This window comes from Lipophrys pholis (genome assembly GCF_963383615.2).
Source record: "Lipophrys pholis genome assembly, chromosome: 15".
NCBI classification, from domain to species: Eukaryota; Metazoa; Chordata; class Actinopteri; order Blenniiformes; family Blenniidae; genus Lipophrys; species Lipophrys pholis.
In genome coordinates, this window is record NC_137642.1 from 1,238,639 (window position 1) to 1,250,436 (window position 11,798).

At 47.2% G+C, this 11,798-nt stretch overlaps 1 protein-coding gene across 1 annotated transcript; it reads left to right on the top strand.

Moving 5' to 3' along the window:
* Window positions 1–2,940: 2,940 nt before the first annotated feature.
* On the top strand, window positions 2,941–11,515 carry lbx1a (ladybird homeobox 1a; the record flags this gene model as incomplete). The annotated part of the gene is made up of 3 exons (XM_080482317.1): window positions 2,941–3,000; window positions 10,290–10,614; window positions 10,992–11,515. 3 exons carry the CDS (start codon window positions 2,941–2,943, stop codon window positions 11,513–11,515), a joined length of 909 nt encoding a protein of 302 aa, XP_080338443.1.
* Between the last annotated feature and the right edge of the window lie 283 nt (window positions 11,516–11,798).

Consider the following 11,798-nt stretch of genomic DNA (forward strand, 5'->3'; position numbering starts at 1 on the left):
ATACACATATACATACAACAGTCTTGCCTCTCCGCTTTTTGTTTGAAACGTAGTTGTTGTTTCACCTGCTCTCTCCTCTTTATCCAGTTGTTATGGCATCACACACAGTTTGCTGGTTAGCCACGTAGCACCAATCCACACAGAGTGAAAACCTCCTGTGGGGGCTTCGTCATGTAAGCAGTAACCAGCACGCTCCCTGATTAAGCACAGACACGATGTCTTAGAGCGATGTTTAAAGCTCTAGTCCAGATATAAACTGTTTCTACGTTCAGAACAAGTTGCTGCTAAGTGAGCGACAATACAAGACTTTCCACCCTGAAACGGGAGTTACAAGACAATATTATGGATAGTGGTGCTGTCCTAGTTTCAGTGGATAATAAAGTCAATAGATGCATCCAAACAAAAATCACCTCACCCACTCCTCCTGCTCACTGCACAGCAGTGTATTATCATCTGTCCCTCAACAGACTGTACTGTGGTTTGAGGAACCAAGGAACTCCACCTGACTGAAAAGGAAGTTTCAGGACAGAACATGGGCTCCCTGCTAACATTGATATGAAACTTCACAATAAACACCACAAAAAACGAGTATGAGGTAAAGAACATGGACTCCTCATGAGCTGATGCTTGTTTAGATGGAGGAAAGGTATTGTGAGAGACACTGACATAGTAATCCAGTTAGTGATGCTTTTTATGTGTTAGTATAGAATAGAAGATGAATAGAAAATACTTTATTAATCCCAGAGAAAAGACATCCATTCTTATATATAAATGTGGGAATGACTTGAATGATGAAGAACATGATCAGTGTTAAAAGATGATATGCAAAGGACACATTTGATAATAACCGGTACACAATTAGAGATGGAGTTGTCTGAACGGAAGGATTTAGAAACTGCTGCCTGTATTTTAACCTCTCTTGCGATGTTGGAGATTTTGCTGCAGTGTTGGTTTTGTGTGTGACGTTGCAGGAGGACTGACCGAGATCAACTGAACGTGTTTAATTGTGTTGCAAGGCTTCGGAGAAACTGAGTTTATAGGTTTTCTTCAGATTTACTTTTTTAGGGATAATGATTGTTTAGGCCAATGGGGGGTGGGGGGGGGGGGGGGGGAACCAGTTAATAATACTCAATGATTTTATAAAATCCATTGTTGTTTGACCCTCCTATTATCCTCACATTTCACTCACAACTTTTACCCTCCGGGTCTGACTCCAGAAAATGACTTATTGTTGACCAAGTTTAGTGTCAGGCACTTTGTTTATTTGTTGAACACATAAATAACCCCTTGAAAATGAGTGAGTTGACGTGTCCTCTAGCTCCACCATCAGGTCAAACCTTCATTGGAATTAATGTATCTTGTAAAGTTGTCATCCAAATCTTTTCAAATTTACTGACAACATTAATGACCACAACAGTATGAAGCATGTTGGTTCTGGTGATGATGTGACCTTTCCTGTAGCGCCACCATCGGGTCAAACTTTAGGTTTGAGAGTTGGTGTATCTTGAAAACATATCATCCATTATTTTTCTAATTGTCACACAAAAACCCATAAGGATTGTAAAGCAGAGGTAAACTCTGCACCCTCTTGACCAAAACATCCCTTTTTGTTGCACATTTGTCACGTTCTGATCGACCTGCCTTGTTTGTTTGTCATCAAAGCTACAACACGGGACTAAATTTAGAATGGCTTCAGAGACATGGTGGCTGGAAATATTGTCCTTTTGGTCCCAGTTTTCCAAAGCATTGCTGTTGCTTCACCTTTTAATTGGTAAACTCCTGCCAAAAGGAGCGAGCGGGTAAGCTTCCAACTCAACCACATTTAAGTCTTTCCAACTGTCCCCACATACTTGTTTCCCCTCTGTAACTGTTGTCTCTCGTACAATATTTTCACTAAGTGATGTGATGAAGAGCTCTAATGATGAGTTGATGTGAGAGAGAGAGAGAGAGAGAGAGAGAGAGAGAGAGAGAGAGAGAGAGAGAGAGAGAGAGAGAGAGAGAGCAGATTGCAGTAAACCAGGTTTAGTAGCCAACCTCCTGAGATCTAACGTCCAGTGTCAACGTCACAAACCCACACACATTGTTTCCAGCCTGCAGTAACAAACCTCACAACACTTTTTGTTGTTGTCTGTTACGACCCAGAGATGTCTAGGGGTGTCGGATGTAACAATAAAGTTGCCCAGGAGCAAAAAGAACATAAAAGATGACTGAAAACCCACTCAAAGGACAAATCAAGGAATTTATCAATAATAATGTTAATCTCTCTTTCTCTCCCACACACACACACGTACACGTACACGCACACACACACACACGCACACACAACACACACACACACACACACACACACACACACACACACACACACACACACACACACACACACACACACACACACACACACACACACACACACACACACACACACACACACACACACACACACACGCACACACACACACACCAATCTGCATGATGAGCAATAGCCATAACTGAGCTTAATATGAACCAAACAGAAAACTCAACCAGATACCAAACCGGTAGATCTCTGAGTTTGAAAGAAAGAATCACATCCAACCTTAGTAGAAGACCTGGCACTGGGAGGAGGAGCCAAGCTTCTCGTAGTCAGGAGTGTAGGAACTGGTTGAAAGGCGTAGGCAGGTTGCAAGGTGGTCAGCAGTCATTGATCTGAACTTGGACTTGACGATCTTCATGTGCCAGAAAACAGACTCGCACAAATAATTTGATCCAAAATGAGCTGTCAGGTTCAAGGTACATCTTTTGAGATTGGGATACTTCTCCTCCACCAGTAGTTTCCAGGGGTCTCATTTATAAAGCCAGCTTACGTACAAAACGGGTCCTGAAAGATGTGTACACCACTTCCCACACAAAGTTTGTGATCTATAAAAATAAAAGTTGCGGGAGAATGTGTGTACCAGTATGACAACTTTGGACCTTGAGCAGCACATTGTGGAGACGGGGAACCTGGCAGCGCTGATGGTGAGGTGGAGAAATGAAGCCAGAATCATCTCATACATTTAATATCTTCAAATATCAGACTTATTGATCCACGTAATCATAAACAGCCAAGCTGCCGTGTTCTAGATGTTTCTTTAGTGGAACGTTACTGCTGAATCAATAGAACCATGTTCATATGTCAAACTTCCATCTTCAATTGATACAGAGCAGATAGAACTGATTGATTATTAATGATAGAGATAGATCCATCCATCCATCCATCCATCCATCCATCCATCCATCCATCCATCCATCCATTGTCCTCCGCTTATCAGGGGCCAGGTCGCGGAGGCAGCAGTCTAAGCAGGGATGTCCAGACTTCCCTCGCCCTAGACACTTCCTCCAGCTCTTCTGGTGGGACCCCAAGTTCTCAGGCCAGGCAAGAGACAATCGTCTCTTCAGCGTGTCCTAGGTCTGCCTCGAGGGACATGCCCAGAGAACCTCCCGAGGGAGGCGTCTGGGGGGCATCCGAAACAGATGCCCAAGCCACCTCAGCTGGCTTCTCTGGATATGGAGGAGAAGCCGCTCTACTCCAAGCTCCTCCCTGGTGACTGAGCTCCTCACCCCATCTCTAAGGGTGCGCCCAGCCACCCTACGGAGGAAACTCATTTCAGCCGCTTGTATCCGGGATCTCCTTCTTTCGGTCATGACCCAAAGCTCATGACCATAGGTGAGGGTAGGAACAAAGATCGACTGGTAAATCCAGAGCCTTGCCTTTTGGCTTAGCTCCTTCTTCACCACGACGGGCCGATACAATTCAATTCAATTCAATTTTATTTGTAAAGCGCTAAATCACATCAACAAACATCTCAAAGCGCTCTTACAATGATAGAGTAGAACAGAACCCAACTGAACCCTTCCAAAGCAAGCAGATGTAACAAGCAATACAGGGACCGCATAACTGCAGACGCTGCACCGATCCGCCTGTCAATCTCACGCTCCATCTTCCCCCCACTCATGAACAAGACCCTGAGATACCTGATCTCCTCCACTTGGGACAAGGGCTCTCCACCGACCTGAAGGGGGCAAGTCACCTTTTTCCGGTAAAGAACCATGGCCTCGGCTTTAGAGGTGCTGATCCTCATCCCAGTTGCTTCACACTCGGCTGCGAACCGTGCCAGTGCACGCTGAAGGTCCAGGTTTGATGAAGCCAACAGGACCACATCATCTGCAAAAAGCAGAGACGAGACCTGTGGTCCCCAAACCGGACCCCCTCCGGTCCCTGGCTGTGCTTAGAAATTCTGTCCATAAAAGTTATGAACAGAACCGGTGACATAGCACAGCCCTGCCGGAGGCCAACGTGCACTGGGAACAGGTCCGACTTACTGCCAGCAATGCGAACCAAACTCCTGCTACGGGCGTACAGGGACCGAACAGCCCTTAGGAAAGGGTCCCGGACTCCATACTCCCGGAGAACCCCCTACAGGACGTCCCAAAGGACACGGTCGAACGCCTTCTCCAGATCCACAAAACACATGTGGACTGATTGGGCTCCCATGAACCCTTGAGCACCCGGTGGAGACTATAGAGCTGGTCCAGTGTTCTGCGACCTGGACGAAAACCGCATTGTTCCACTTGGATCCAAATTTCTACTAACGACCGGATCCTCCTCTCCAGTACCCTGGAATAAACTTTACCGGGGAGGGTGAGGAGTGTGATCCCCCTGTAGTTGGAACACTCCCTCTGATCCCCCTTCTTAAATAGAGGGACCACCACCCCGGTCTGTCACTCCAGAGGCACTGTCCCCGACCGCCACGCAATGTTGCAGAGACGTGTCAGCCACGACAGTCCCTGCACATCCAGAGACTTAAGGAACTCGGGGCAAATCTCATCCACTCCCGGTGCCTTGCCACCGAGGAGCTTATCCACTGCTTCTGTGACTTCAGCTTGGGTAATGGACGAGTCTACCTCTGAGAGTCCAGCCTCTGCTTCCTCAGCGGAAGACGTGATGGTGGGATTGAGGAGATCCTCGAAGTATTCCTTCCACTGCCTGACGACATCTCCAGTGGAGGTCGACAGCTCCCCACCTCCACTGTAAACGGTGTTGGTGGAAAACTGCTTCCCCCTCCTGAGGCGCCGGATTGTTGGCCCGAATTTCCTCAGGGCCGACCGATAGTCCTCCTCCATGGCCTCCCTGAACTCCTCCCAGACCCGAGTTTTTGCCTCGATCCACGGCCCGGGCTACAGCCCGCCTGGCCTGCCAATACCTGTCACCTGCCTCGGGAGTCCTATGGGCAAACAGCGCCCGATAGGACTCCTTCTTCAGCTTGAAGGAATCCTTTACTTCCGGTTTCCACCACCGGGTTTGGGGTTTGCCGCCACAACAGCCACCAGAGACCCTGCAACCACAGCTCCGAGCAGCAGCTTTGATAATGGCGGTGGAGAACATGGTCCACTCGGACTCGATGTCTCCATCCTCCCCCAGGATCCGTGAGAAGCTCTCCTGGAGGTGGAAGTTTAAGACTGCGTGGACAGAGGGCTCAGCCAGGCGTTCCCAACAGACCCTCATGACACATTTGGGCCTGCCAAGTCTGTCCGGCTTCCTCCCCGTCCAGCGCATCCAACTCACCACCAGGTGGTGATCAGTTGACAGCTCTGCCCCTCTCTTCACCCGAGTGTCCAAGACACGTGGCCGGAGATCGGATGACACGACCACAAAGTCTATCATCGACCTCCGGCCTAAGGTGTCCTGGTGCCAAGTGCACTTATGGACACCCCTGTGCTGGAACATGGTGTTCGTCATGGCCAAACTGTGACGAGCACAGAAGTCCAATAACGGAACATCGCTCGAGTTCAGATCGGGGAGGCCGTTCCTCCTAATCACCCCCTTCCAAGTCTCGCAGTTGTTGCTCACGTGGGAGTTGAAATCCCCCAGTAGAACAATAGAATCCCCAGTTAGAGCCCTATCCAGCACCCCTCCCAGGGACTCCAAGAAGGTCGGGTACACTGTACTGCTGTTCAGTCCATAGGCCGAGACAACAGTCAGAGAACTGTCCCCTACCCGAAGCGACCCTCTCGTTCGCCGGGGTGAACTCCAACACATGGCGGCTGAGCTGTGGGGCAATAAGCAAGTCCACCGTAACTGTTCAAATATTTAATTTATACATTTAATAAACAGATAAAACTGAACTTCATCATTCTGCGGTGTCTCCAACAAGATGTCTCCTTTCTCTACGACACTCGTGGGGGCTGTTTTTGGGTCCAGCAGTGAGCTCTGGTGCTGCCCCCCATGATGTCACTCTCCTCCATGATGTCCCTCTCCTCTGACCTCCACCTTCAGATCAGACTCCTCTCCTCCACCTCTACAGTCACTGATCTCTCAGACTCTCACACTATTTCCAGCAGTGACAACGAGCTGCTGATCACTTGTTTTTTTCTTTTAATAGTGATTCGACTACTGTGACACCAGATAAGATCATCTCCTGACCTCCACTTCCTCCATCACCATTTCTCTCTCCGTAAAATTCCTTTTCTTCATCTTTTCTTCCAGGATTTAGCCTCAAATGCCGCCGATCAACAGACTGAATGAGATGCAAAAATATTGACGAGGCACTTTGCATTGACCATTTATTGTAGAAAGTGGGCGTGTTGAGGGCGGGGTCTGAACTGAACTTTCCAGGTGGACTGGATCTATAAAAGGAAAGTGCGTGCAGGTGTGTGTGTACGCACCGTTTTATAGATCCGAATTTTTTAGGTGCGCACGCCATTTTCTGCTTTTGGGTGCACAAATATTTTTAGTAGGAATTCTATGCAAGGTTTTATAGATGAGGCCCCAGAACACTACATGCTCTCCAGGCCGAGCGGATTTTGATCTGGCTTTGTTCTCAATGTCATTTTGTAATGTCAGAATTTCCTCCTCAGAGTGGACCTTAATGGATAACACATATAGCTGGCCACAGGCTCGATGGAGGCAAAGTCAGTAAAACGCCTCTCAAACTCTGACGACATGCTCTGAACATGCTCCTCATAATGTGCACTGTGTTACACCTTTACCTTGACGCTGTAGTTCTGCTTGCATGTGAGGGAAGTTGAGCAGATTACCAGGCTGCAGCTTTTAAACGTGTTCACTGAGCTCATCATGTTGACTACATCTTTACCCTAACGCTGCAGCTCCAAATGTCTACATGTTTGTAAAGCTTCAGGAAGTCCTTGATTTCAGGCAACAGCTCCTTAATCTGGCCAAAAATGTACCTCTGTTTAACCACCTAACTTTGGTGTGCAGCAGCAGGTCTGTGTGCTCAGCATCACTCTCCTCCAGGTGAGCATGAAAAAGTCTCCTCTGCAAACTCCTGGCACGAACTGAACACACAGTCTTCGTCGCAGTATCCATCGCTTCTTTTTTTTTAAAAATCTTTCCACACAAGGCTTCTTGTGAATTATACAATGATAATCCAGGATATCTGGGAAAGATTCCCTTTGTTTGCAAAGTGCAATGAACCCACCGGTGCGGCCCATCACAGCAGGCGCACCATCAGTTGTGATGGAGATCAGCTTGAAGAGCCACAGTTTTGTCTCGCTGACAAACCCCACGAAAGCATTAAAAATCTCCTTGCCTCTGATGTGTCCTGTTAATGGCAAAATGGTGAGTAGCTCTTCCTTGGTGCTCATGTCTTCAAACACCCTCCTGATGAAAACATCCACCACAGCAGTCGACTCGTCAAATTGGAGGGAAAAGCACTCCTTGATATCCTTCCTCAGTTGCTCCTCCACATCCACAGCCATTCCCTCACATCACCTTGTCGTGGTTTTGCAGGAGAGTTGCACTTCTTTAATGGCTTCACGATCTGTGTTTTATTTTGAAAGTCGTTAAAAAGGCTATCTGCTTACTTCACAATATTGCCATCTTTGAAAGACTTCTTGTATTTAGCAAGGACATGACTGACGCTATAGGAAGCAATAGCTGCGGCCTTACCCCGGGTCTTTGGTTTGGTGACGACTGACCGTCGTGTAGCAAGCAGTGCTTTCAAATCCCGCACTTTTGTGGCGCGTAAAGGCGTTTTTGCAGGGAAATCCCTCTTGTAGCTCCCGTGTAGGTTTTTAAAATGCCGCCCAGATTCCCTTTCTTTGCCAACGCCACCGTTGCATTGCAAATCAAACACACAGACTTTGAATGAGAATAAACAAAAAAATAATCTTGCTCCCATTCAGGATGAAAATGGTAGGTTTCCCCTCAGCCATGTTCACGTTTAGTAGTGCACGGCCGCTCTGATCACGAGCTGCTAGCAGCCTGTCATGCAAGTCAGGCGTTATCGTAGCTTAAACATGACTTACTTTTATTCTCCTTTTTAATATTTTTCTTTTTCTTTTGGTGGGGGGCGTGTTTAAGAGACTGATAGGTTGCACAGGCAAGGACTCATGATAGGCTGCAGTGTACATTTATGGTAATCGACTTGGGATCAGTCCGCTCTAGCAACTGGTCCAGCACTCCAGTAGACAGAGCACACTGAGGAATGATTTGCATAAAGTAACTGCTACTGTAACTGCAGGTGTGTGTGTGTGTGTGTGTGTGTGTGTGTGTGTGTGTGTGTGTGTGTGTGTGTGTGTGTGTGTGTGTGTGTGTGTGTGTGTGTGTGTGTGTGTGTGTGTGTGTGTGTGTGTGTGTGTGTGTGTGTGTGTGTGTGTGTGAATGACCTGGCCTCCTTAGTTAAATAGGAGAAACAAAACGTTAAACAGTAAATATAAGACAACATTTTCATTTTAAATGTACAAAGTAAGAGTAAGTTAAAGTAATACATTTAAAATAGTATAGTTCATTCATAAAATTGTTGATAAAAATGGAATGAATTCATTGTCATCTTAAAAGCCCATTAATTAAGACACCACATACAACTTTAAATGACCTTTAATTCGACCTATTAAAAGAGGGGAATTTTTGCCTCCTTTGGTCTTTTTTCATGCACTTTCTTTAGGGATGCACAATAAATACCAGAACGGTGTTGGTTTAAAAAAAGAAAAAAAAAAGAAAAGGTGCATCACTAATTTTCCAGGCCATGGTTGAAGATTGTAAAGAGGTCATTAATAGGTTTTGGCCCTGTTCTGCAGGTCTTAATGGTAATATAGATCTAAAAAAGACAATATGTATTATAAAGTTAATCACTGATGTCTGTGTTCACCTCCAGGCTGTAATATCTGCAGTACTCGGTTGAGAAGCCACCTTAAGACTAACAGGACTGTGAGAAAACAAGTGGAACCAGACCGGGGTCATATCTAAGAGTTCCATCCTTTTTTCATGGCTTTTGTGCCAAAAACACACAGTAATCCCAGGAGTCATATGATGAGAGTAAAGGAGCACAAATAGTTTAGAGGTCACTGACTTAGAAAGTTCATGAAAGGTGAGTTGAGGTTTGGACCATTGATGTCATTTGTAATTTTTTTCTGATATTAATGATGTTAATGATGTTAATGATACGAGTTTCAGAGAAATGTGTTTGCACCATGTTTGCACCATTTTCTGTACTTGAATACTGACTCTTTATTTGTTTAAGTATATTATTTGTTTATTTATTCATTACACTCCAGCTGTTTATGACTGTAATACATGTTGTGTTGCTTACAATACATTTACATTTAGATAATACATAACCAGTTTCTCATGATCACAATTATATGTGGATGCATCACTGAGCGTGGTGGTTCTTGTGTGGGACCGTTTTGGAGCAGCTGCTGCCAGACAGATGTTGCTGCAGGATGGGGTGTAGGAGTCTGGAGGGGACAAACCAGAGTATATCTGCTGAAATGAACTAGACTACACCTCTGCCCCAGAGGAACAGTTTGTGTACTGTGTTCAGCAAATGGAAAAAATGTCATCATGATAATTTTACGCTCAATCAGTTGTCCCAATCAAATAAGGAAAAGTCTTAAAAGCAAAAAAAAAAGATTAATCAACTATCATTTTTTAAATGAGAAATATTAAATTTGGTCAAATTGACCCCAAGAATAATAGGAGGGTTAAAGTATGTCTCCTGTTTAGGGTATGATTTTGTTTTTTTCTTAATATTTATGACACTCTATACCTCTCTCTCTTTTTCTCACACACACACACACACACACACACACACACACACACACACACACACACACACACACACACACACACACACACACACACACACAGAGGAGGTGGGGATTGTTTACCTTGTATTAACGTGACTGTGGGTCAGTCGCTGCAGGTTGGAGCATCACGTCCTCAGCCGGACTCGAACAGGGAGTCAACTTGGCTCGGCTCGGTTCGGATTTTCTCACGGTTGAGGCTGTGGGCTGTTCTCCTGCAGGAAGCAGCGCACATGGCCTCTCCGGACCACTCGGTGCCAGAGGACAGGAGGTGCAGTGGGCTGGACCAGCTCCCTCCTCCGGCCAGCTCCAACAAGCCGCTGACGCCCTTCAGCATCGAGGACATCCTCAGCAAGCCGACCGCCAGGAGGAGCGGAGCGGCGCGTCACAGCCTCCCGGGTCACAGCCTCCCGGGTCACAACCTCCCGGGTCACAGCCTCCCGGCCCGGGCTCTGCGCTCTCACACATCCCCGCTGTGCGCGCTGGAGGAGCTGGCTAGCAAAACGTTCCGGGGTCTGGAGGTCAGCGTGCTGCAGGCTGCAGAAGGTACCGCCGCTTCCCGAGCCCTGCTGCAGAACCCGCTCTTTACCCTACCGGCTCACTGACAAACACACCGGAAACTGATGGACTTTTTATTCTACATTTTTCATGTTCTGTCAAGATTTTCCAACAGGAATTAAAATATAGTCGACCAGGCAAATATTCCTGTAGGTCTCATTTATGATTCAGTGAAGCAATTTAGATGTTTTATGTTTTCAAATTAGACCCCTACTTTTTTTATGAAATGGATTAAATTCTTCAAAATAAGTCCGAAATGAATTACATAAAAGGAAAATTGCTGTGTTGCCATCATAAACCCTTCATTTAGCTCAGCAGTTTGTTGATATATCTTTTATAATTAAGCTCTTCATGATCTCCTGCAGGTCGGGACTGCGTGTCGCTCTTTGGTGAGAAGAACGCGCCGAAGAAGCGTCGGAAATCGCGCACGGCCTTCACCAACCATCAGATCTACGAGCTGGAGAAGCGCTTCCTGCACCAGAAGTACCTGAGTCCTGCGGACCGGGACCGGATCGCTCAGCAGCTGGGTCTGACCAACGCGCAGGTCATCACCTGGTTCCAGAACCGGCGGGCCAAACTCAAGCGGGACCTGGAGGAGATGAGGGCGGACGTGGAGTCGGCCAAGGCCGTGGGAGCGGTGGCGTTTGAGAAGCTGTCCAAGCTGGCTGAGCTGGAGAAGTGCGCCGCCGGGGGGGGTGCGAGCGGCAGGACGGTTTGTGTCCCCGGTTACACCGACCAGGACCAGGACCAGGACCTGGACCAGGCCTCCTCGCGGCCTCTGCTCCGGACCACCGGCAGCCGGGAGTCAGGCAGGACGGACAGCTCTCCATCACAGCGCGCGGTGCAGCGGAGCTGCTCCGAGGACGAGGAGATCGACGTGGACGACTAGAGCTCGTGGGTCTGGAAGGAGCAGCCGGAGGGGGTCAGACATCCAGACCGGGGCCCTGCACCGACCCCCATCCGACTGAGGGATGAGACTGAGTGTAAATGTTTCCCCACAATGAACTTGTGATTCTCTCGCGGTTGGACGTTGCGGTGTTTAAGGGGACAGTAGACGACACTGGAATCCGAGCCTGTGGATCACTGATGAAGGTGTGTTAATTATCACCCGCAACTAACCGCAATCTGGAAAAACATGCATGTTGGAGATGTTTTTCCCCATTTCACAGTAT